At 44.5% G+C, this 26137-nt stretch overlaps 1 protein-coding gene across 1 annotated transcript in view; it reads left to right on the forward strand.

Moving 5' to 3' along the window:
- The window catches only part of LOC119379489 (poly [ADP-ribose] polymerase tankyrase-2), a 536202-nt gene that overhangs the window by 327192 nt on the left and 182873 nt on the right, over nt 1–26137 (forward strand). Inside the window, exon 18 of the mRNA XM_037648790.2 lies at nt 25681–25803. Within this exon, the coding sequence (XP_037504718.1) occupies nt 25681–25803 (123 nt within the window). The remainder of the gene's footprint in view (nt 1–25680; nt 25804–26137) is intronic.

Raw genomic sequence — 26137 nt, forward strand, 5'->3', positions numbered from 1 at the left:
ACAGCTAATTAGCTAAAAAGCTTGTAAGTGACAAGCACCTCCATTGAAATCTGAGGTGCACAATGACACGGTACTAGTAAGAAGAGAAGAGCATGTCACCATATGTATGTACCGAATGAATGAAAGTACAATATTACTGTACTGCACTTCGTTTAGAAGGAATGCAAACGGTGCCTCATCTGCAATCACAGACACTTGTGTGACTATTCAAAACTGCGCACATATTTATCTGTTCCTCCAGACTGATTTCAGCTGAAATAATTATTTGATAATGTATTTGCAAGGACTATTTCATTTCTGTTCAGTTTTTTGTATATGCACTAACTTAGACTATGCATGCACTTAAGCATAATTGAAGTATCAAGACATTCAGTTTAGATATGTTAGACAACTTGCAATCCTATGACCGGTATCTGTTGTATCATGGAAGAGTCAGGTGTGGTTTGTTGTGTTAGAGGATATTTAGATTACCAAGAATGTGTGAAAGCCTTCTACACAGTGCTCAACTGCAATCTTATGACTGATATCTGTCGCATCATGAAGTGTCAGGTGCGGTTTGTTGCGTTAGATGATATTTCGACTACAGACGTCCAGAAGCCTTCTACACAGTGCTCGGTTGCAATCTTATGACCGATATCTGTCGCATCATGAAGTATCAGGTGCGATTTGTTGCATTAGAGGATGTTTAGACTACAGACAATGGGCGAAAGCCTTCTATACAGTGCTCAGTTTCAATCTTATGACCGATATCTGTCACATCATGATGTTTCAAGTGTGGTTTATTACTTTAATAAATGCTGTAAAATATGAAGTGTAAACATGTACTAGATGCACCAGCAGATTCATGATAATTTTAATGAATTTGGTAGTGTAGGTAATGGAACCTGCTGATTTATTATAAACCTTGATGCTACTTATGTTTTTTCTTATTAGAGCCTTTAGAAAGTTGTTTTCGCTATTAAAAGCTTTTGGAACAGGATGGGCCCTATATCTTCACCAAAAGCGCTGCTCGCAAATTCACTTCCTGAGCCATTCCTAGCAAGAATTGTGCAATGTGCAGACACCATCATACCACTGATTTTATTTCAGAGAATAAAATCTCTTGCGCACTCTCTCATGGCATGAACCATGTGCTGTGTAATATATTATAGGTCAGTTACTCTTTATTTTAGAGACCTGAATGACTTTCTTGATCAAAAGCTCACGCTGTTCAAGTAAACAATAAGCAGGTATCTGAGTATGTTTTGTGCACTGCCTGGAAGTGTATAAGGCATGAGAATAGGCTGTTCATTTTTTAACTCGATGCGTATTTTGTGGTGAACAGTGCATGTCCAATTATGAGAAACCAAGAAAGTCGAGCCCTATGTGCAGTGCTACAGTTCACCTGCATTTTGTTGCTTGAGGGGACATAAATAAATACGAGTTTCCAGTAATATTTGTGTCTTGTTGCCATGCTATTGAAAAAAGATTTGAGTTAGTGTGTATGCTTGCATCAGGATTCGAACTTCTCACTGTTGGCCCATGTAATAAACTGTAACGCATACTAGGTAGCTCGAATATTAGTCGTGATGACTAATGTGACTTGGGGCAATATACCAACTAGCGTTCTGGTGTTTATTGGTTCTCAGGGCCACAGCAACATCATTAATAGCTCTGCATGATTACCAGTAAAGTTTTTAGACATCAGCAATCATACAGGTACCAGTTATTATACAATGCGTGCACACTTGTGTAATGAAGTAGCCCCTGCACTCGTCAGCTGGTCTCCTCTCCCAAAGCTGCTTTGCCCTCCTCGCCAAGTGTCCCTCTCAATCTCACGTAACATACCGTCATCGCTGATGCGCTCTTCAAAACAGCATGCACTTCCAGTTGCCGCGACTCCGTCAACTCCGTGCTTCTCGGGTAACCGCTGTTGTTGCCATTCCGGCCCTGCTCCTACGAATCGTGCCGGTATGGACCCTGTGTTGCGCGCACGCCTTCAAAGGATCGGCAACATGATGGACCCGTACAGTGGCACGCCGTGTCAGACCACCTCCGCTCGAGATGAGGAGCCAAGCACCGCACACTGGTGCATGAAAGCAATCACAAAACACTGTCGGATTCAGTTTGCGCAGCTTATTAGACTGCTAGGCGTGACTGTGTTAAGCTAGCAATTTGGCAGTTTCGTTGCGGCCCGCAGTTGCCGATTCACAAGCTCGCATACGAGAGCAATGTGACAAAGCGCAGCAAGGAGTGCGGGCAGCTGCTTGCAGACTAACCGGAAGTTGTAGGTTCTTGTTTGACCAGTCGCAGCATCACTTGCAGACTGCATCACAGATTCAACATGTTGATGTCACAATGTCACTGGGGAGGCCAGAAAGGCCTCGAGAGGAGAAGGGATTGTTTCTTGGAATTTGTGGTGCACCCGCGGCTTGTAGCACTGCCATGTGTGGCATCATTGATTGTTATGGCATTCTGCACACAATGTGTGTGTTTACTTGAAATGTTTAAAAAAATATCTGAGGTAGTTTAGGGCCCCTTTGTGAAGCGTTTGGTCGTGATAGACCAAGGCCCAACTGTGTAGCTTTTTTTTTTTTTATTCAACATGCGATTCTGGGTGCATGCAGTTTGGATATTTTGGCCATTTTCTAGGCAGGCAATCGGCTTTATTTGCGACTATTAGATAAACACATGAATGTTCAGCTAGAAGCAACAAAGACTGCAGATATTTCCAGGCATGGACATGCAAAAAGTTTGAATTAACCGAATTTGCGCAAAGGGACAATTTGAACTAAGCGGCTTTAAAATACATTTAAAATATAGCAGGTCAACCCAAAATTTATGACCGAAAGATTGAATTATCAAAGTTCGAATTCTTGAGAGAGTACTCTATATTTGCAGTAAATTTACACAGCACAAAATACAAATAAAAACTGCAATTGGAGCACTATTAAAGACGTTCAAAGATCACCGTAAATGCTGCCAACTACAGTTCCGACTCGGCCACAGTAGCTGTGCACGCGCGCACACTCAGCCAGGCTGTTTTGTCGGCGAATGAAAACATGAAAATGAGAGCAGTGTCATACACAGAACAAGATCACTGTATGTGATTTCTTTGTCACCAACACTTGCGAAAATACAGATCTCAAAGGTCATGCTTCTGTTCATGGGAATCTTAAAGGGACCGACAACCGATTTTTCTCGGCCCAGTTTTTTACGGCGCAATAGAAAGCTCACCCTTCGTAGTGTTTGTAGCTGCAGCGGTAAATACCAAAAGCGTGTGGCTATTTTATTAGCCGTATTTCTCTATCTGAAAAGCCCCTGAACTGCACGTCCTCCAGAAACACTGTGAGGTGATAGCGATGCCGATAGCCCTCCTCGCATTATGCTCAAGGTTTTGCTTTCACAGGAGTGAGTGAAATTGTGGTTAACCACTTTCATATTAACATTTTTGACCGTTTTGGAATATAAAAAGCAGGTAGAATAAGTTTTCCAAACGCTTATCGTCACGTGAAATCTCTTTACTGCCTCGCAAGCTAGGCGCTCGTGGCCTCCACGATTAGTTCCAGCAGTGCTTCGCCGTAGGTAATCTCGGAGGCCGCGAGGCACCCTTCGTACTTTTCCAACACGTCGGCAGGTGCTGCTAGCCCCTCAGCTAACAACGTTCATGCTGCCGCTCTTGAGCATTGGGTCATACGTCAAGCAAAGGCGGCGCCACTGTTCTGCTCAGTGCAAACGAAGGCATATCTGCACCTTTTACGTTGAAAAAGATAATAATAAAAAGTGGGCTGTATTTAAACCCTAATATAGAGACAATGAAATAGCGTACACCACTAAAAGGTCACGGGGTAGGTACGTGTGCACGTTCACTTTTTTGCCGCCAGAGGCACCAAAAGTAATTTTGTGTGAAGAAATGAAAATATAAATCAGCATTCAATGAGAAAAACAGGGTTCGTTTTAGACAATACGATAGACAATCTTTCCATTAGTGGGGTTATCTCAATTCGTGCTACGAGCGGTTGTCGGACCCTTTAACACGCCATGGGTTTTGTGCGTGCTTATTTTAAGTAGGCTGTGCTTATTGTAAATAAAGGTGTGTAATCTTCAAATTTTTCCGTTTTCAAAAAGTATAGGTTGACCTATATTTGAATGTTTTTTATTTCTCGGAGAGCACAATGAGTCTACCATATATGGGCTCGACCTATTTTCAGTAAATACATTACTTTGCTCATTAAGACTTTCAAAGGGCTCCAACCAAAAAACTGCACTCCTTTGCTCGTTAACTACTCTAGAAACTTTCTGGATATCTACACCAAGTACTGAGCCTACTAACCAGCCGCACCAGAGCACACGTTGAGAACTCTACTCTAGCGGCATTTGTGGAAACTGTTCAAGACCTTCATCTGAGTGGTGTTACGTAATTAGCAACATAATGTTGCTAATTACGTTGTTTTTGCTGGCGTCGCCATCGAGACCTGCATGGAAGCTATTTCCAAGGATGCTACCCTCACTGACTGTATACTCTTGGATCCTTCTGAGCTGTGCAAGCTGCTCTGGTTTTGTACTTTACTTGCAACCTAATACATACAAGTAAGATCAAAGGGGGATCACCTTGAGGCATCAACATCAGTGATAACCACAAACCTTGTGAGGGAGGCACTGGAGCGAAAAGTTCTGACAGTTCAGATATGCACCAATTGTAGAGCTGTGCCAATAGTGAAATTTTGAGTGCGAAGCTAATTGAAATATTAAAGTTTTAGTGTGGGTTGTATGGAATATTTCTTGAATACTTTTCGAATACTTCGAAGTGAAATTACAGAAAAGATGCTGCAGAGGATACCTGAGCATATTCTTATGCGCTGGAGGGGTGCGGTGAAGTGGTGTTCCTAGTTGTCTTATAAAGATTGAGGCAATGCAGAGGCCAAATTGTGTTTACCTACACGATGTGGTACAACCATAGAGGTGTCGACAATACTTTACTCGTGAAAGAAAAAGACTATTTCCTACTCCTTCTCTGGAAGCCCAACCGATGTGGCTAACCACTCCCTTTGAGTAAAGTTCCCCATCTGCTGCACGCATTTCCCTCTTCTACTCCGCGGCTGCAAGTGGTTTCTGCGGCAGTTGTTGGTGCCAGCGTCAGTTCCGGTGGGAGAGGTCACACCTTTTCTGCACGTGGCTTTTGCGGACGCTGGACAAGTGCATGCTTTCGCAAACCTGGCCAAGTAACGGTTTCGAGTCATAATGTGATGCAAAACACGGGAAAAAGAAAACAATTCCTTTGGCACGGTAATCCGTAGACCTGTCAGCGACGCGCTGTTCTCTGCGTGAAAACGAAACTGGGCTGCTAGCTGTTGTGTAGTGACGTAATGTGCAATATTGCCACGAGCCTGGATAACTTGATATTTTTCCATTTTTCGGTTGATACTAATGAATTGTATATTGCAGGCTGATTTCATGGTGCCAGGACATTATTCGGAAAGCATGTTTCGCAATACGAGTCGATCGAGTATGAAACCGAAAGAATGTTTGCGGGATTAACAACAGCCAGTGACAGATGCAGTGACATTGCCGTCACAAAATGGCGACGAAATGCGTTCATTTCAAGCTCGACTACGGTCTTTCTGCATAAAATTTGTTCCCACTGAAGTGGAAATTGTGACACCCCTTTCATCACGAAAGCTCATATTATTGGAAAGTTATTTCACACGCTGAGGGCAGCTACGTCACGTCTATTTTGTGCGCCTGAAACCTGCCTCCATGAGTAGTGCAAACAAAGGAAGATCTTCAGCTGCACACGTCCACCAGGAAAAGTTTCTATGGGCCGAAAATAGGAAAATATCTGGACCTCGATGACAAGCTTGCAGGCGTTCTCAAGCATCTCTATGTAGACGGAGCTTGTCAAGGTGCATGTTTGTGTACAGCGTGAGGATCGACGAAGACGGAAAGAACAGAAGGGATATGGACGAGCGCCGACTCGCAACTGAAAAGATTTATTTGAAGAACACATGGACGTAAAAGCAAAAAAAAAAAAAACATATCAACATTGCGCAGAAGTGTGAAAAAATAAATAGAAAGAGTAACATAGCGTATCCCCTAACGGCACACGTGCTGAGAAGATAGGCGAACTCCTTGTCCGTAAGAGACAATGAGACCTCACGCATGCGTCACCCATTCGGTTAATATGGAATGCCTCTATCACTTCTCTACTTGTCTGGGTACTATGTTTTGACAATATCTCTGCATCGGCAAAGACAAGTGTGCAGCCACACATGTTGCAATGCGATGCCAGATGCGGGTGCCGGGTACCCTACACACGTGCTAGCTACGTGCACAGAAAAGCTAATAAAATTGGTAAAAAGTGCGGATCTTTTGAATAGAAAAAAGTTAAAACAACAAGACTACAAATCAGTAGCAGTACTACCGTATGTACATAAACTGTCGCATAGTTTGAGCAATGTCGGCCGTAGGTATGGGGTAAAATCAGTGTTCTCAGCTCCTGAGAAACTTCCTAGAATTTGCCCACCGGTTCGGAGGAAAATGGAGCGAAATGACAATGACAGAAGTGACTGTGGAATTAAGCATGTTTCCTCATTTGTGCCCTGCAAGAGCGGTATTGTGTATCAGATCCCACGTGCATGTGGGTGGTCATACGTGTAGCCAAAGCGGCCGATGCATTAATGTGCGCTTAAGAGAGCACAAAAATTCGTTAAAAAATCCTAACGCTTCCCATCTGGCATCGCATTGCAACACGTGTGGCTACACACCTGTCTTTGCCGATGCAGAGATATTGTCAAAACATAGTACCCAGACAAGTAGAGAAGTGATAGAGGCATTCCATATTAACCGAATGGGTGATGCATGCGTAAGTGAGGCATCGTTGTCTCTTACGGACAAGGAGTTCGCCTATGTCCTCAGCACGTGTGCCGTTAGGGGATACCTTATCTTACTCTTTCCATTTGTTTTTTCACACCTCTGCGTAATGTTATGTTTTTTTTTGCTTTTACGTCCATGTGTTCTTCAAACAAATCTTTTCAGTTGCGAGTCGGCGTTCATCTGTGTCCCTTCTGTTCTTTCCATCTTCGTCGATCTTCGCGCTGTACACAAACATGCTACTGTACCAACTAGCCCAATTTTCAATACTATTGCTTGCCAAGGTGACAGCCCTTGAAACAGCACAGGATTGAGGCGTATCCAGAAGCGACCTTAAAGCCAGCAAAATTGGATCACTGAAGGAAAGACACTTTCACTTTCCATGAGGGTGCATTGTGCTTGCTTTTTTTTTCTTCTGATTGTCAACATAGTGGCATGCCATAGTTTTAAAAGATCTTGTAACATCCCGCACATATGCAATTTTATTTAGAACTCTCGAAATATGGGTGCACGTTACGTTCTATTAAGTATAGTATAAGCAGATGCTGCGCTTTGCACTTTTGTGCTGCACTCTTTCTAGTTGCTGTATTTCCCAAATTGCATAAAGAAGTAGCCTGAAGAACATGACTGCAAAACAGCATGAAAAATGAAGACGGGACCAAGTGCCGGTCCTGTCTGTTCTTCCTGTGTCTTTGCTTTTCGTGCTGTTTTGTAATCGTGAAACCATACCAACAGGCTCATTCCCAGACCCTTTTAAAGAGGGCTTCACTGCATGGCCCGAACCTCATCAGACTCCTCAGATGAGAAGACATCACTTTTCATGCAGAACTCTACAGCGCTGTCGTCTTATGAGTAGTCATCAAAGCACTTTCTTTTATGTGCGCTTTCATTCCCTCATTGTGATGAGGCAGCCATGTTTTACACGGGGGTGTCAGCAGGGGCGATGCCAGGAAACAAGCAAGTTCCTTCAGGTGGGCTAGGAACTTAGGTGCTGTGGTTTGAATATGTGTGTTCTTGAGTGCCCCCCCTTTGCCCGCCCTAGACTGTACTGCATCTTAGGGGGGCAGCTGCCCCTGGGTGTCGGAGGTAGCTATAAACTGAAAGACGGGACACAAACTGCACAACATGGCCATGTGTGTCCACCTAGTGTCAGGAATCACAACTACATGCAATAGGGCGGGTATAGTCACCATAGGTTCACCATTCGAGAAATTTTTTTTTGTGACTATAGTTGTCATTGGTTACATTAGTACAAAATGACAGTCCGCTGCATTGGCGTACTGTACCTCCATTGGCAATAAAACACAGATTATAACTCCATTTTGCTTTCGATTGCATTGAAGTCTGTGCTAGGTTTGCCGTCTGCATCCCAGGGCAGTGGGCTTAGCCTGGTGATCACAGTTATGAGTGCTTCACGCCTCTTGCATTGTGTCGGCGAAAAGCTGGTGCAGATACGAAATTTCAAAAAAGTTTTTTTCGCGCCTAAAAAATAATACCCTCTTGTAACTTCGCATATATTTAGCTAAGACAGAGCTCTATAATGAGGTATCATGCATACTTTTTGTGTGACCACTAAGGGGAGTTTTTTATGTCGAATACAGAGGTTTTTTGAAGATATTGAAATTTGCAATTTTTTTTAGACAGTTTGCTATGCCTTCAACGCCTAAATTATTTTTCTTTTGTAGCGTGTTGAACAGGCCACCATTAAATGTTTAACTTGTGCCCTTTGAATTTGCCATGTCTCCAGAAAAAAATGTATTTCGCAACTTTATTCCATTTTGCTCGTGCCAAAAGCACTCGAAGAATTAATATACATAAAGAAGTCATCATTTTTACAGTTGCATCACTTCATTAGCTTGCCGCAAACACCAATGTATCGAGTGTATCACATAAACGTTCTTTGAAAAAAGTTTGATGCCATTTAGCTCAGTCGGTGCAAAGCTGCAAACCCTCACAAATAGGCGGGCACATTTTTGACAACAGAAATAAACATGCAGAAAGAGTTTTGAACATCATCAAAAACGTGGAAATTTTTTCAGCCATATTTATGATGGCCGAAAAAACGCTGGTTGATTTGGCGTGAAATGACCCCTTAGCAAATTTTAAAACTTAACGGGTGTTACTGCTTGTAACTTAGACACTACTGATATTCACAGTGATTCCACTCCTGTACTAATTGCGCCAAAGTGTGCCAAATTGGATTTACTGCGCCATCCTGATAATATCGACGGAAATTGCGCCAAAGTGCGCCAGAGTCTCGGGTTTGAGGGCGTCTATCTCTGGCCATCGCACCGCTGCCGCGTCAAAACGTGCAGCTTGATCTTGGGGCCGCCAAAGTCGCAACCACGGACCAAGAATTATTTCACTGAATAGCTCGTTGTGATAACTGAACTGCATGTTTTGCGAAGTGCGTGAGTGAAACCAGTGCGTGGTTTGAAAAGTGCGTGAGTGCACCAGCGCAAGAAACTTGACGACGACGACGACTGATTGTGTGGACGCGCGCTTTCGTGGTGTATTCGGCGAAGAAGACGATGGGCAGACGAGGCGCATGACGTTCCGACCAATGAGAGGCCCCCACGCTGGTTTGGAAGAAGCCCGAAGGAAGAACGGGGCAGACGTGGCCGGGACGCGACGGAAGCAAGCAGGCTGCCAGGGCGCGGGGGTGGCGCCTGAGTTCCTGAGGCAAGGCTGCTGCGGGCTCCCACCTGGCCGAGTACCCGAGCGTCAACCATCGTCTGGCGTTGGCCAGGCTTCTCGTCGTCTGGCGTTGGCCAGGCTCGTCCAGTCTCCGGTTCCACGTCCCAGCGTCGGAGGACGAACGCTGAAAGGGCGCTGACCCGGGTTCTTCCGACGCAGCCATAGATCCGAGCGACATTTGGACCTCAGGTCTACCTTGACTGCGTCTTGCCGCATCTACCCTCGCCGTTTGCACGAGTGTTGCTACGGAGCGGTGACAGTCGCTTCTTCCTTACGCTGAACTTATACACCCTTTGCTTTTCACGGTCGTTTTGCTAGGTCGGCAAATTTCTCCTCGCATTTGCATGCTTTGTTTGTTTTTCCTGCTATTTCTTTCTTTTTATCTCGTTTATTAAAATATATTCAATTGTTTTTTTCATCTGTGCACAAACGGTCTCGTGTCCCTTTTCTCGATGTCGGTTTTGACATCGGGTTGTATGCATCCGAACCTACACGAGAGCTTATTGGTTAACTAGCCTCGTGAAAATTGGCGTCCGCGACAGGACGAGACCGTTTATGCAATGTAGTGTTTTGCTAAAGGAGGGAAAATGACGTCAGATTTCACGGCGTTCAAGTACGCGTCCACACAATCAGTCGTCGTCGTCGTCTTTTTTGCGCTGGTGCACTCGCGCACTTTTCAAACCACGCACTGGTTTCACTCACGCACTTCACAAAACACGCACTTCAGTTATCACACTCGCGATTGCTTCCTGAGTAAGCCATGACACCATGGTCGTTGCCGATGCGGCTCCTGTTGTGCAAGTCGGCTCGACGGCAAAACACGCTCTCTGCAGCAGCTCGTGACGTCTAGGCCAATCGGCAGCGAGAAAGTGTCGCGATGATTCATCGGCGGATGTCGTCTGCTCCAGAAATGCTGCTGATGGCTCGTTTCAAGCGTCGCAGGGCACATAATTAAAACAATGTTCACCAATAACTACACGCGTGCCGCTAAAATGTCTGTCACTTCTCTTTATGGACATCACAGATTGAAAAATATACTTTATCCATGGATCTTCATCCAGAAGACCTTTTTCGTAATTCCTTCCACCAGCACATCCAGGTTTGTAATCGCTCTTGCAGTCCTGCCCTTTCGAGCTCGTGAGTGCTAGGGTACATCCCAATTCAAATTTTTTCCTTGCTTTTTTAAAAAATGTCATCTCATTAATAAAAGCATGCCTCCTGGTCAGAGCAGCCGCAATTTGGTTTTAATATGCGCAGCTGCCATCCATAGTGGGCCCGTCGCTGGTGGCCCTGGCGTCGGAAGGCCCACTGTGAAGCAGCTACGCCATGTTACACGTCCGCCCTTTGCTTTCCAGGGTCAATTGCTGAGGGTTAAAAAAAAAATCACAGTTTCGCCTAAAGGAGCATTGACACAAAAATTTTGCATCTTGTTTTTTCTGTTGCAATAGGTAGCTAACGACCCACTTATCACGGCTGGAATGCTTGTTTGCTTGAGCGCGCGACTGTTAATTTTTTTTGGAGACTGTTTTATAGCGCTCAGTCGCAGTTTCAGTTTCAGTGAGCACCGAGTGAGGCGGGACCCAGAATGGTTTTCGTGTATACATAGCTGGCTACGTGAGCGCTCAAAACTGCATGCACATGAGCCTCGCGTTGACAACTCTTTTCAGAGAAGGCTTCCTGGGTGCTGCTGTAATCCCCTACGAGGTGTTGTAAATATGCGTGACCCCCAAAAATGCACTGCCGAGGCAAGGACGTGAGCCTTTGTATTCCTGTGAAAGTCTGGCCCCTCTTTCCGTCGAAAAGGTCTGCTAGGAAAGGGCGCTCGCAGTGATCATAGCAGCCAGCACAATCTCGTGACGCAGATGGCAGATGGTTGTTTACACGAAAACCAAAGACGCGTTTTGCATGCAGTGGCGCAACGCGCACAATGATTTTAAATATGTTCTAAGCTATATTATTCATTGACATTTCGTAGATGATGCGTAAGTGTCCCAAGGAGGTTTAAAAATATTCTGGAGTGGAAGCTCACGCAACGCCTTGCCAGCCAAAGTGAAGCCAGCTTTTGCCCACCAAAGAGCTCGGAAACATGCTCTTTTCTGATGGTGCCTAGTTAGAGATCAAATGGCTTTGTTCTGTTAGTGTAAATACTACGTTAATTATAAAATAAAAGGTCGTTGTTGCCGACAAAAGTAACCCGTGGAGAAGAGTATTGGCGATTTATCTCCACTAAAATTTGCCATGACTTTGAGACTTATTTACGAAAACTAGTAACACAAAGACACACTTGGAGCAGTATCTGACCTGTAAAAGTTGCCATATTAAACTCGTCTGGCATGCGAGGAAAACGCTCGCTTTCCTTCGCCAAACGCCGATGGTTTATTATGCCCCTACTAAGATGGCAGGCACAGCCGCCATCTTTTCGTGGGCACGGCTTCACTCTTGCGCAATAATCGCCACTCCAGCAATTTTTTATTTAACCTCCTTGGTGTGTCCACACAAATATATCGCACAAGTTATCTTCAAAATTTTGTGTCAGTACTCGTTCAAGGTCGAAGCAATGAATGCGATACCAACAAATTGTATTGTTATGCAAAGTAGATCCGATCTCGCGTAACTCAACAGAATGCTGCTTCAAGGCAGTGGCGTAGCAATGTGGTGGCACGCCCCCCTCTCCCCTGCCCTGGCGTCCCTTCATGCTCCTTATGAAAGATGGGTGGGGCGTTTTCTCTCTGTTTGATGAGCAATCGACGGCAGGCCTCGCACCCGGGTTGATGTTATCGCATGTGCCCTCCATGCGACGGAGACTGCCGGCTCGTTTCATCTATGCATCAGCCGCCTTCGTCGCCCGAGCTCACGATCTTTTACTCGCGGGTAGAACATACGATGCGCAGGGTGATGTTAATAATTTGGAATTTATACGGAACATGACGGCAACGGCAAAAGCCCATCGAGAGTGTCCATATGATTGCTATCGCAATAAAAAGAAAAAAAATTTATGAGCCATTTCACTCTACGAGGTGGATGACCAGCAAAGCTGTTTAGTGCACGGCACATTGGTGACATAGTGGAAGCCAGTTTGGAATGCAAAGCGAGATTGTTAACGGCCACGCTGTTAGCGTTCAATGCACAATATTAATGCGAAAGTTGTAGAGGCCTCAGCAAACATGAAAATTGACCATCGGTGGCGTCAACAGGAGTGGTGCAAAAAATCATCGCATGATGACGTCATCATGACCTGATCGCTTAAACTTGTCATGTCATATGGCGTGAAGTCACATGATGACATCATCACATGACATTGTAACTAGGCGAGGTGCAGAAAGCTTGCAATGCCTCTGATCCTGGTGGCGGGCAAAGGTGCAGAAAGCTTTCAGAGAGGGGCACAGGCTCAAGATATCCAGTGAGAAGAAGGTGGCTTCCGCCTTGGAGTCGTCTTCGGCGAATGCATAAGGGACCCTGCGAGATTGTTTTTCTTTCTTTTTGCACTGCTCCCTAGAGGGCACTAGGGGGTTACGGAATGTCCTAGCTATATATAGAGGTTCGCTGTAAACGAAGAACCAAGTTTGTTAAATCATGTACCCCGTTGAACGCACTTTCAGACACTTTCGCAAAAGCTTGACTTGAAGCGGATCTCCACCTTCCAGGCAACGTGGCGCATGCGCAAACAATAGTCTGGAAGCATTGTGAGAACGGTCTTGCTACCGCACAGAGATGCCTCAGAAAGAGGGAAGGGAGTGTCGGAGGAAGTTGGCTTTTTGAGGGTTGCAACATGGGCTTCTTGGTAACTGATATGAAAGGCTTTTGGTGTAGCGCGAAAAAAAATGAGCGATTAAGAAAGCACCATTACAAATCAAATAGACTTGCGCCTGATGGGTTTCTAGCACTCCACATTCACGCGTGCAGTTGTCGACCATTGTTTCAGAACACCGTCATTGTTGCTCAACATAAAGGAGAGATCACCAGTCTTATAGTTGAAGCCTAGCTTATTGATGCGCTTGGTGAGTTGTGTGTGAGCAAGCCATCGATAACATTGTCACCGAAAGAGTTGGGGTTCTTGCGCAAGCGTTGATTTACAGTTTTATCCTGTCATGATTTTGCTTAGGTGAAGTGGCTTTTTGCACATTATTTGAGTGATCTCACGTGTTTAGCTGTCTGCCCGGTTTTGATGGTATATAAGTGGTCTCGTTCCTGAAAATAAACATGTTGTTGCTAGTAGCGTTGTATGGTGTTCTATGTGCCTTCTCGTGTCCGTGTTTCCTTTCACGCTACACCAAAAGGCTTTTTGAGGCTAGCTAAGTGACGTCATGTTGCACCCAGCAATACGATCGGTTGAGAATTAAAAGAAGCTGGCTTTCTCTTTGGAGTCGTCTTAGGGGAATGCATTAGAGACAGTGTGACTGTTTAGCATTGAGGCACTGTTGTACGTCGTGGCATTTGCCTACCATGTCTGCTGATAACCACATAGATATATTTAGAGTGTTATTTTATGAAGTACAATATTATTTATATGCTAGTGTCGATGATATTCGTTGAAGAGGTTATTCCAGAACACTGAACTGCATGACGCCCTTATTTCTGCATTATCGAGTGAAACATGGAGTTTTCCTGAGATGATTTTCTCCATGAGATTTGCAGTGAATCGAAATATTTCTAGCTCTTCATAAGAGCCCCATAATAACTATTCAAGTGCTTGAACGTAACTGCAACTTACTGCTCCAGTGTACTCCAGGATGTGAGATTAGCTGCTCCAGAATGCTCCCAGATGCAAAATTAACTGCTCCAAGATGGAAACTTTCGCTGCTCCAAAGTGCTCCAAAATGAAAATTTTGCTGCTCCAAAAATTGCTCCAAATCAGTTCTCTGTAACATCACTTTATTCAAATCCTGCAGCTATTAAAGGCCAACTTCGGCGATTTTTTGGCCATGTCAAGGTAATGGTGCTCTTATGTTCCTGAGACGCTCCTGTCACGGGCCCGATAGCAGAAATACTCGGCAAATTGGAGAATAATTTTAAATAAGCAAAAAAGAGCAACACCAAAACCGAAACCCAACCAAGCATACTGTCTTTGCGTGACGTATAAGTGGGGACAAAACCGGAAATCATGCAAGGCATGCCGGTCCCACCAGTGCGTGGTATGAAAGCTGCGAAGAGCAGACGCTCAGTTGAAAGGTGACTCCATCGGAAATCTTGTGACTGACCGTGTCACGTGCACAAGCTGAGCTGTCAGAAAACGACGGCTGCGATTCCGACGCATTTGGAGGCCAACCATAATGGCCATTCCTCTTTGATGAAGTGGAACACACCTGTTTAGCTCTTTGCCTGGTTGCGCATTCCACCGCCAGATGGGGTGCCACTTGTCCAGACAGCTCAAGTTTGTGGGGCCGTGATCGGGTAAAATGCTATCGCTGAGAAGTTCGCGGACTAACTAAAGCTTCTTAATATTGCTATGGGAAGAGTGCATGTTTGGCAATAGCGGCGTTCAACATCGCGTTGGTACGGTCGAAGGAATTTCATATAAGCCAGGTATGAGCCACCTTTCGTACCAACGTTACTAGATTAGGTTACGTTGTTTCGCACGATGTGCAGCTCACCGTATACCGATAGGCCAGGTCACGATGCACCCTGTATATGTTACGGAAAGTGTTTCGATCTTCACGCATGTGCATTCTTTAGCCGGTACGGTATTACTGTACTTTCCGTGCGGTAAACCGGCATTGCTAGCTAAAACACTCTAATATAGAGATGCAGGGTAATTGTAAGGCACGAGTGTTTCATGACTGCCAACGGGGAATTGTGTGCAGCCTACAATGCGACACCACTTGCCACCCATCGCACGCATTACCACAAGGAACTGAAATTCACACGACCAGCCAACGAAGCGCTTACCAAACAGATGCGATTGTTGCCTTGCGGATAGCAGATGCTTTAGTGGCCCCTTGGTTCCGTCACTTCCGCTTTAACAAAAATGACATCACGCACACAATGTTGCTAATAATTCTGGGAAGCGAGGTGGGGAGAGTCGGGGCAATCAATAAAATTCATTTGCAATGAATCTGCGTATGCCTCCAGCTTGTAATTTGGTATAAATAACAGGAACGTGAATTAGGAACATACCCAGCAGATTTTATTGAGATCCATGGACCTCGAAAAATCGCCGGAGTTGGTCTTTAAAAGTTGCTTCCACGTTGCTTCAGAGCAAAAAAGTGACTATTGCACAAGCATTGTTCTAATTCTTAAAAAAATTGTGCACGTTAGTTGGGTCATCAAAAGATGCTCATTTTTCTTTATAATATGTGATATATATGCGTGTTCTTTTTTAGTTTTTTTTTAGACAATACTGGTTTTTATAAAAATGCGATGATAGGCACCTGTCGTCTTCGCACACGAACACTGCATCGAGGCAGAAAGACTTTGCCACGCCTAAAGCTTGAGGGCAGTTTATACGGAAAAGTTGTAGGACATGACGTTTTATGGCCTACTCATGTTTCAAAAATCCCAAACAACGCACATATTCGCATATTCCAGCATCAGTCTAATAAAAGTAATGTAAGATAAGCACTTCGTATCTGTGGTAGCGTAACATAGTGTCCGTTTTAGAAAAAACAACTTGTTCATTGCCTTTTTCGTCACCTGATGTACATGTACGTGCGCAGTCCACTTGAGATCAGATGATATTAAGGGAGTCCTGACACAAAAATTTTCGCCCCGCATTTTTTTGCTGCAATGTGTTGCTGGGGGCCTGTTAGTCATAACACGGCACATCGTTTGCTGCAGCGCGCGACAGATAATTAATTACAAGCTCCTCATTACCGACACAGCCTCAGTTTCGGTTTGACAGAGCTCCAAAAACGACAAGCCGCCGGGTGCAACTATCACCACCTAGCGAGTGAAACGCTCGGTCACGTGAGCACACAGAACAGTGATGCATTTCCGCGCGGTCTGTCGTCGTCGGGCTCATCGTCGTTTGATGGTGAGGATTTTCTTGCGGCGGGGATGGAAGGATGGAAGGAATGGAAGGAATCACTTCAGGTTTGACCCGCTGGCGAGGAGCGATTCGTCGGGAAGCGCGTCAAAACAGAACTGGCCGCTACGATGTCACCATAACTTGTACCGGCTGCAACGGTTACGTAGGGGAAGTAGGAGGGTCACCTCGGGTCACCTCCGAGGGTGTCAATGCACCAGGTGCGGCCTATAATGCTGGATCGTGCTCGTGAACTTCAAAATTCATATAAATTACCTTCCAAGCTTTATTAGCTGTCAATATTTTGCAGATGGTACACGCATGTACACGTTAATCGATCCAGCAGGCTATCTCAACCGCGAAATTTTGTGTCGGTACCCCTTTAAGAGCCCTAAATATTTATACTGAGTTGCTGTGCAAAGGGTGACACCACTAAGTGAGTATTGAAATAATAGTTTGCTTTTCTTTCTGCTTATGTTCATGACGACCGTTTTTTCAGAATTAATAACCATCTGCCAGTCTCGGCACCACTGGGCTACGTTGTTTAGGGAATTATTAAGGGCAACCTGATCGCCAATGTCTTTGATTTCATTGTAAATCATGCAGTCATCTGCAGACAGTCTAATTTTAACGTTTACTGTGTCAACAATGTCATCTATGAATAACAGGAACTAGAGCGGAGCGAGAACAGATCCCTGCGGAACACCCGAAAGGACTTTAACAGTGTCAGAATTCTGTCTATTATAGTGCACAAACTGGTAGGGATCTGAAAGGTAATCACTAATCTATTCAACTATTGCCTAGTTTTTCTATGAGTTCAGGGATGAGTTTAGAGTGGGACACACGGTCGAAGGCCTTAGAGAAGTCTAAAAAAATTACATGAAATATGTGCGCTGTGCTTGCATATTTCACACAGCTTGCCATTTTTTCTGACTGAATTCTGCTGCAGTGAGCCTTTTTTCAAAGTTTGTCGCATAACAAACCAGTGTCATTTATTTCCTGCACGCCCGACGCACTCAGTTTCGATACCACCTGGATTGGTGCCTTCAGTTTCGATGATTAATATCTCAAATTTTGTGTGTTTTTCGGGATTTCTCAGAAATGGGTATGCCATAAATTGTCATGGCCTACAACTTTTCCATATAAACAACTGCCTTAACTTAAAAATGTAATAAACGAGTTTTTGTTAAATACTCATTTCAAAGTAAATTTAGGTGCGGCTAAGTATTTCTGCCTTCACGTAGAGTTCATGTGCAAAAACAACAGGTGCCTGACTGTCATAACATTTTTATAAAAAATCTGTATTGTAAAAAGAAAAATACACCCTGTATACTATTCAAACTATACTCTTCGAACCTCAAGTTTTCGATTCACCCATCCCTACCAAAAGTGCCAACCTTTGTGCCTGCCCATCCAATACCAAAAGTACCACCCTTGCCATATGAGAGGATGACTGGAATGCCAGCCATCATCTCGGGGCAAGGGTAGCACTTTTGATATTGAGGAAGGATAATTTACTAATACACTGAACTCCCGTTAAGACGAATTCTCGCTTATGCCAAACAACAGAGAACCGTTTGTTTGGTTTCCCATAGACTCAATGTAAAAAAAATTCGCTTAAGAGGAACCGCCCAACTGTACTCTTCTGTTAAGATGAACTTGGTGGGGCATTCAGGCGACTGAGAAAAAGCAAAAAATAAGAGCTTGGGTCCTTTTGTATCTCCCCCTCTTGGGGTTCCCAGATGGAGTACAAAGGAGAACAGAACACAAGAGCTTGGGTCCTTTTGTATCTCCCCCTCTTGGGGTTCCCAGATGGAGTACAAAGGAGAACAGAACACAAGAGCTTGGGTCCTTTTGTATCTCCCCCTCTTGGGGTTCCCAGATGGAGTACAAAGGAGAACAGAACACAAGAGCTTGGGTCCTTTTGTATCTCCCCCTCTTGGGGTTCCCAGATGGAGTACAAAGGAGAACAGAACACAAGAGCTTGGGTCCTTTTGTATCTCCCCCTCTTGGGGTTCCCAGATGGAGTACAAAGGAGAACAGAACACAAGAGCTTGGGTCCTTTTGTATCTCCCCCTCTTGGGGTTCCCAGATGGAGTACAAAGGAGAACAGAACACAAGAGCTTGGGCCAGAGGGGCAAATGCAAGGGGAGTGAAGGAAAAAGAAATAAAGAAAAAGCGACAAAAGAATTGTCTGTGCATTACAATTGAGTACAAAACCACATTTGAACCACATTTGCCATCAGAGGGGTCAGGTGCATTGTCATCGCCATCACACAATGGCGGCCAAGCACATTTTGTGGTCCATTCCCACAGTGTACTAGAATGGGGCAGTGGGCTCACTGCAGTATCCCTGGGTATCCCTGCGCCTGTATCCCTGCGCTGCGCCGCCATGGCCCTCTTCGTGTCGACTGCACGGGCGCCCGCCAAGGGCGCTGCCGCCAGGGGGACTATTTTGTACGCGTTCTGTCACAGAACGGAGGCGGGACCGAACGGAAGAACGAGAGGGAGCAAGCAGCCAATAGCTAGCTAAGGAATTTGGAAATGTTTTCAGCGCACGAAAAAATATGAAATTGTTATAGCTGAACATTAATATTGTCTGACATTGTTTTTTAAAGCTTTAAACTGAAGAACGGTATTACTTCAACAATTTATTTGTGTTAGCATCTTGACATGGCGCTAGGTGGTGCCACAGTTTAGAGAGACGGTCAATAGTGGCGCTGGCTACCACGCTGTTCCAACCAATGCTTCTAGTATTTGTCCACTTGTAGTAATATTTGAACAGCGCCAGCACTCGAACCGTTATTCAGACGAAAGTGCCGCCGGAACTCCTCTTCAGTCATCACCTCAACGCATCTTCTACCTCGGGGCTTCGTTTCTGCGTGGCTGCAGCAGCCACGCAGGTGACACGAAATGGCATGAACGAGAACGGAGACGCCATTTTTGCAAACTGTCGCAAAATGGAGATGACTGAACACCAGTCAGCGCGTGAAGCCGCACTTCCTCTCTTCAGCCCACGCGCACACGTTTCGATCCAATCCAAGTCGTCCGGAGACCGTTTTGTATCCATTTTTGTCGATAGAACGGGGAGAGGAGGTCGACGGAACGAGCCCTCCGGCCATTCTGTGGCTATCACGTGACCGTTCTATGGCTTTTACAAGCTATTCTCACGTCTTGGACCGTTAAACAATTGAATTTGAATTTGAATCGAGCCTCAACCAATCCCGTGCAGCTCATAGAACGCTCTGCCTCCGTTCTGTGACAGAACGCTTACAAAATAGCACCCCAGTTTCTCCTGAAAACTTCTCTTGCGGGGTGCGAAGTGCATCCGCCTGGTCGGGGTTACGCTGGTTACAATGTAGTTTTGGGGGGGATCAACAAACGCGGTGTTGAAGGCAGGAAGAGGGCCACCACAACGACACAACAAGAGATCACAAAAGAAAATGGAGGGAGGAGGGGGTCGAGCATTTTATTCTTTCTTAAGCTGATTAGTAGAAGCTATAGAGTTTCCATTCCTGTATGCCCAGCAGCACATGTTCACGCCATTAATTCGTTTAAAGGACCTTCGTCGATCGGCACCACGCGTGCCGCTTTGCTGCACTTACATATGCTTGTTTTTCTGAAGGATCGGCATCTGTGTCTATCCGCAAACTGCAACTGTCTCAAAGACGGTCCGCCAATGCATCTGGACGGGAGGGACGCGCTTTCTACAGCCTCCGGCAGTCATGCACGCTGGGCATGCAGCGTACGTGCAGAGAAATTTCTGGGGCAGCGTTTCACAACAAAAAACAGCTGGACCCAACGACCGCAGAGTCAAGTGGGGTAACAATATATATAAAAGCAAGAAAACAGGAGGGCGGTGACAGCGATACAATATGCTCGTGCGGGGGGGTGGTCAGGGTACTTCTAAAACAAATAATAAAGAACGCTGGTACGTGGCTGATTGTTTCGTTATCGAAGTCCTAAGCACAGAACTACTGATGGGTGAAACAGGCCGGATAGAAATGTACGGAAAAAGGAGATGTAGAGGCGAGACTGAAGTAGCTGTCATTAGGAAGTGGGAGGCCCTTAGGAATTGGGCTCCTCTTGGATTCTCCAGTGCCTGTTAGATCGACGTCGCCATCGCCTGTTTATTGTTCGACCACGAGTGACCATTTCTGCATTAATTGTTTATCATGACAAGCATTTGCGCATACATAGGCAGGGGTTTGTGTAAATAAAATCAGATCATACGTCTATCAGGTCAGGAGGAGGAGCAAATCTGCCCGCTCATTGCCGGATGTGCGGCTGTTCTCCTGATCTGAAAGACACGCAAATTATTGGTAAGGGAACCACGCAATTAATACGAACGGGAAGTGATTGAAGCGCAAATCTGGAAACATATGGTTCGAACAAATGCATTACTGTATCTGTCACTCTCAAAGAAAGAGATTGCCTATTTTAAAAAAATGTGGTTACTGATGTCATTCTCTCTTATTGTGAATCACACGTGTTTTATGTACGACGCATGCGCGTTATGTCATGGTTTCATTAAACCTGTTGCTAGTTGCAGCGAGTGTCTGTTGTCTTCTCTCCTTGTGTACGCCTCCGTAAGCTGGTCTTTCCGTTTGTTCAAGTATGTACCAACAGGCCCAGCAACAGATTCTCCTAGTTACACAGACCAGCTCATATATGCAAAAAAAAAAAAAAAAGTGAGGCGTTGTTGTGGGGCTCGAAACACGAGAGTGAAGTTGCTGTGATTGCTACAGCGGCGAAAGGTAAATCAGTCACAGTAATTTATTCCACAACTCACAGAAAAGTTGGATCAAAAGAAGCTCCGTGTGTTGTGCACCGTAACTTTGACTTTTCTTGCGCGCAAAACAGCAACGCGCGCTAGCCGCGCCCAGCAACCTGCCGGAAAGTTTCAGGTGACGCTGCGAGCTGCATCGCCTGTCGGCAGCGACATCAAGTGTGTCACGCTCCGCCGCTCAGTGAGCGCACTACAAACTTCTAGAACACTGTAGTTCACGTTGGTTCGCGTAGGACCTGTGCGCGTTGTATCTGTTCTCAGTGAAGTGCAAATTGTGATGAACCATTTTGATTATGGAAGTGCACGACTAGGGAAGGCTATTTTGTACACTCATTATAGCTGCGTCGTGTCTTTTTTTCTTGTGCGTGAGGCTTGTGACCGTGTGTAGCGCAATGGAATATCTTCAGCTGCATGTCGATCAGGAAAAGTTACTACGGGCCGAAAACGGGAAAATATCCAGACCTTGAAGAAAACCTTGCAGACTTTCTTAAGCAACTCAACGTATCATAACTTTGTCAAGGCAACAGCACGTGACCGAGGCGTATCCAGAAGTGATCTTAGAGCCAGCAAAACAGGCTCGCAGAAAGAAGAAAAGGAACTGCCAGGACAATAAATTTACATTATTTGAAGGAAAATTGTGCTTCTCTCTCCTTTTTTTTTAATCGTCTTCCTAGGAGCGTGCTGCAGTTTTATCATTAAAATGTGGTAGCAGTATCTTCATAAAATTTTATTTTTGAACCTGTGAAATCAGGTGCTCGTACGATTCGTCTAAATACTCTGCTTGAAAGCATAGTTTTTATCTAGATGAGCCAAATAAATGCCTTTTCTTGTCTTTTTGCCCCCATTGTAAGTCTACTCCATTCAGTGTTTTCAAGTAACATATGGGTGATTCCACGAGAGATCGAACATGCCTGTCCGGTCGCAATTTTTGTTTTGCCTGGGTTTTTATATGTTATGTGGGCACATTCAAAGTGCACGGAACTGAAAATTATATTTCCAAGAAACGCTCCCAGCGCGACAAAAAAATATTTGAAGGTGGCGGCGCATGCCTCCTGTTTTTGCTCACTGCAATCTTTTCGGATTTCACGGCCGAATTTAGCGCGAACTATAAATGATGTGTCGAAAATTTCTTTTGCTGGTTTTAATACGCATTACTGTGAATTACATCCATGCTTTTTTATGCCGTCTTCAAAAAGAAGAGAATGTGAAAAAATGGCAAACACGGCCGAGATCAAAAAAGGGTTTTAAGTTTGAGGCGCCTTGGCGCCTTTACTATTTCAAACAGAAACTTGAAAACAGTGTCAACTATAGAAAAGAGCCTTTGCAACATTTATGCGGAAGATCAGTTTCCTACGGGCAGCGAAAAAAAAGAAACAAATAGTTAAAAAAGCGAGTTTTTTCAAAAAAGTACATTTTCAAAAAATTAAATAAAAAAAACTCCGGTCTCAATTTTGACGGCAATTTTTTATCGAAGAGCGCTTATGTCAATGAACACACGGTTTTAATATCATATGTCCTCATTTGCTTTGTTTACGAGATATAACTGGCCAAAGTGACCCTTGCTGTGAGTGCTCACTTCAGTGCGACTGATGGTTGTTGATAGCTTGCATTGTGCGTACATCGCAGTTTTAACTATTCTGCTGCAGCAAAACCTTGCTCTGGTGGCTTTTCGTCAAGAAAAATGTGTTCTCAGATTTTATTTGGTTCTACCGTGTGCGAAAGTGGGCTGTTGCCGCCCTCTAAAAGGGTGATTCCACGAGAGAGGCCTGTCCGGTCGATATTTTTGTTTTGCCTGGGTTTTTTATATGATATGTGGGCACATTCAAAGTGCACGGAACCGAAAATTTTATTTCCAAGAAATGCTCCCAGTGTGCCAAAAAAGTATTTGAAGGTGGCGGCGCAGACCTCCTGTTTTTGTTCACTGCAATGTTTTGGGATATCACAGCCGAATTTAACGCGAACTATAAACGATGTGTGGAAAATTTTTTTGTTGGTTTTAATGCGCATTACTGTGAATTACATCCATGCTTTTTTCCAAGTATTTCAAGGAGCCTTTGCAACATTTATGCGGAAGATCGTTTTACTACAGGCAGCGCAAAATAAGAAGAAAATAGTTAAAGAAGCGAGTTCTTTTCAAAAAAGTATATTTTTAAAAAATAAAAAAAAACTCAGGCCTCAATTTTGACGACACTTTTTTGTCGAAGAGCGCTTATGTCATTGAAAACACCGTGTTAATATGTATGTCCTATGTAATATGTACACTGTGCCTAAACAACATTTGTAAAAAGTTAGCCAAATGATTTCCGAGCCGTTTATTTCACTTCCCGCAATCACATGTTTTCGGCGTCGCAGATAACGTCTTCCTGTATCATCTCGACCTTTACCTCAGCGTTTCAGCAGCCAGAAAACGTGCGGTGCGGCATGATTAAGCCATGAGTGGCCGAAGCTGCCCAATTTATGATGTTTTGTTGCCACTTTACTAAAGTGCTTTCCCACGACGAGGAAAGCAGAGGTCATTGGTGGCACCAGAAGGACATTACCCTTAGTTTTGACAATGAGTGCGGCCTAGAAATTAAATATTACAGCCCAAAGCGCTTAGACACCCTTAGTCATAAAATATTAAACCGTAAGCAGTTCTGGAAACGCGTTCATGACAGCTGCGCAGATGTGAGATAATTTGTGCGGCGCCGTTCAGTATAAACGTTTCGGCTTGCTCTAGGTCTAGCTGTTCACTACACGCGATGCGCGCGGCCCATGGCTACGTCGGATTGTTCTGTGCCGATTATTTACGCGTTCACAAAAAGAAGATTGCTGAGGAAAACGTTTTCGTTGCGCAAATTGTTTTTCTTTGCTCTTTTTGTTGTTGACTACCTCCAGAAGCTACTGTCATAGGCTGAGGATCTTCGGGACACCTGCGAGGTCTGCTTGCATTGATTTACGCTCCTTAAGGAAAGCCTGACTACATCTAACCGCGATGAGGTAGACCAGGCATTCCTTCAGGAAGAAGAAGCGGTTGATATCTTGAACAGGCGCGCCCATCTTTCCTCTGATGATTGTAGGCGAGGTTGTAGGCTGCGAACTGTTTACACGTGAGCCATTCAGAGGGAGGCAGCAGCCCACTTTTGCACGCGCTAGACACAAATAAAATCTGAGAACACATTTTTCTTGACGAAAAGCCACCAGAGCAAGGTTTTGCTGCAGCAGAATAATTAAAACTGCGATTTACGCACAATGCAAGCTATTAACAACCATCAGTCGCACTGAAGTGAGCACTCTCAGCAAGGGTCACTTTGGCCAGTTATATCTCGTGAACAAAGCAAATGAGGACATATGATATTAAAACCGTGTGTTCATTGACATAAGTGCTCTTCGATAAAAAATTGCCGTCAAAATTGAGACCCGAGTTTTTTTTATTTTATTTTTTGAAAATGTACCTTTTTGAAAAAACTCGCGTTTTTAACTATTTGTTTCTTTTTTTTCGCTGCCCGTAGGAAACTGATCTTCCGCATAAATGTTGCAAAGGCTCTTTTCTATAGTTGACACTGTTTTCAAGTTTCTGTTTGAAATAGTAAAGGCGTCAAGGCGCCTCAAACTTAGGACCCTTTTTTGATCTCGGCCGTGTTTGCCATTTTTTCACATTTTCTTCTTTTTGAGGACGGCATAAAAAAAGCATGAATGTAATTCACAGTAATGCGTATTAAAACCAGCAAAAGAAATTTTCGACACATCATTTATAGTTCGCGCTAAATTCGGCCGTGAAATCCGAAAACATTGCAGTGAGCAAAAACAGGAGGCACGCGCCGCCACCTTCAAATATTTTTTTGGCGCGCTGGGAGCGTTTCTTGGAAATAAAATTTTCAGTTCCGTGCACTTTGAATGTGCCCACATAACATATAAAAAACCCAGACAAAACAAAAATTGCGACCGGACAGGCATGTTCGATCTCTCGTGGAATCACCCATATTTGGATGCACTTGGCATGTTAGCATCTCTCTTTTTGGGGGCACTTCTGATAAGCCGAACTCCTGATAAGATGAACAGATGACCGCGGTCCCTTCGAGTTCGTCTTAACGGGAGTCTACTGTATAATTGAAATGGCTTTTTCTCTTTATAGTGTCCCTCTAATATGAGGAGGGATCAGTAACATAATTTCATTTAGTCCAGATACTGCCTGTCGAGTACTATAATGAATAGGGTTGAAAATGCAATGTAATATATTGGTGCTTTGTTGGATGCCTGTTTGAAAAGTAAAGTGAATGTGCCACATTGCTTAGAACTTGCATCACTATGTGTAACCAAGAACTGTTGGTTAAACCCTGCATTGTGGTAAAAGAATGTGGTTGTTTTGAAGCTCATCTGAGCCCCTTTTTTCCCCTCCCTTTAGCATTTGGACATAGCAGCCTTGTTGATAAAGTACAGTACTGTGGTGAATGCTACTGACCGGTGGGGTTTTACACCACTGCATGAGGCTGCACAGAAGGGTCGGACACAGCTCTGTGCATTGTTGGTAAGTTTCTTTTCACATTCTTCACAGTGGGTGATTGCCATGTGGTTATTTAACCTTCTAGTCATGGGGCATTAAGGTACTTGTAGAGTCTATTGGTGTTGCAGTGAAAGCAAAGAGGCTTTTTTCACCCAGCTGTGTTGTTGTTCACATTTTAACACGATAGAAAACGTGGAAGTGGGGGAGTTTGTGAAGCCAGTTTTTTCCATCACTGTCACCTTCTGGTTGCATAGAAAGCCGGAAGGGCAATAAGACCCTGTCCAGTGTGCTCTTAGTGCGATGGATGGCAAGGGTGAGCAGATAAGGATGCCTTCCCATTTGCCCAGTAAGGACAAAG

This window comes from Rhipicephalus sanguineus, chromosome 1 (genome assembly GCF_013339695.2).
Source record: "Rhipicephalus sanguineus isolate Rsan-2018 chromosome 1, BIME_Rsan_1.4, whole genome shotgun sequence".
NCBI lineage: Eukaryota > Metazoa > Arthropoda > Arachnida > Ixodida > Ixodidae > Rhipicephalus > Rhipicephalus sanguineus.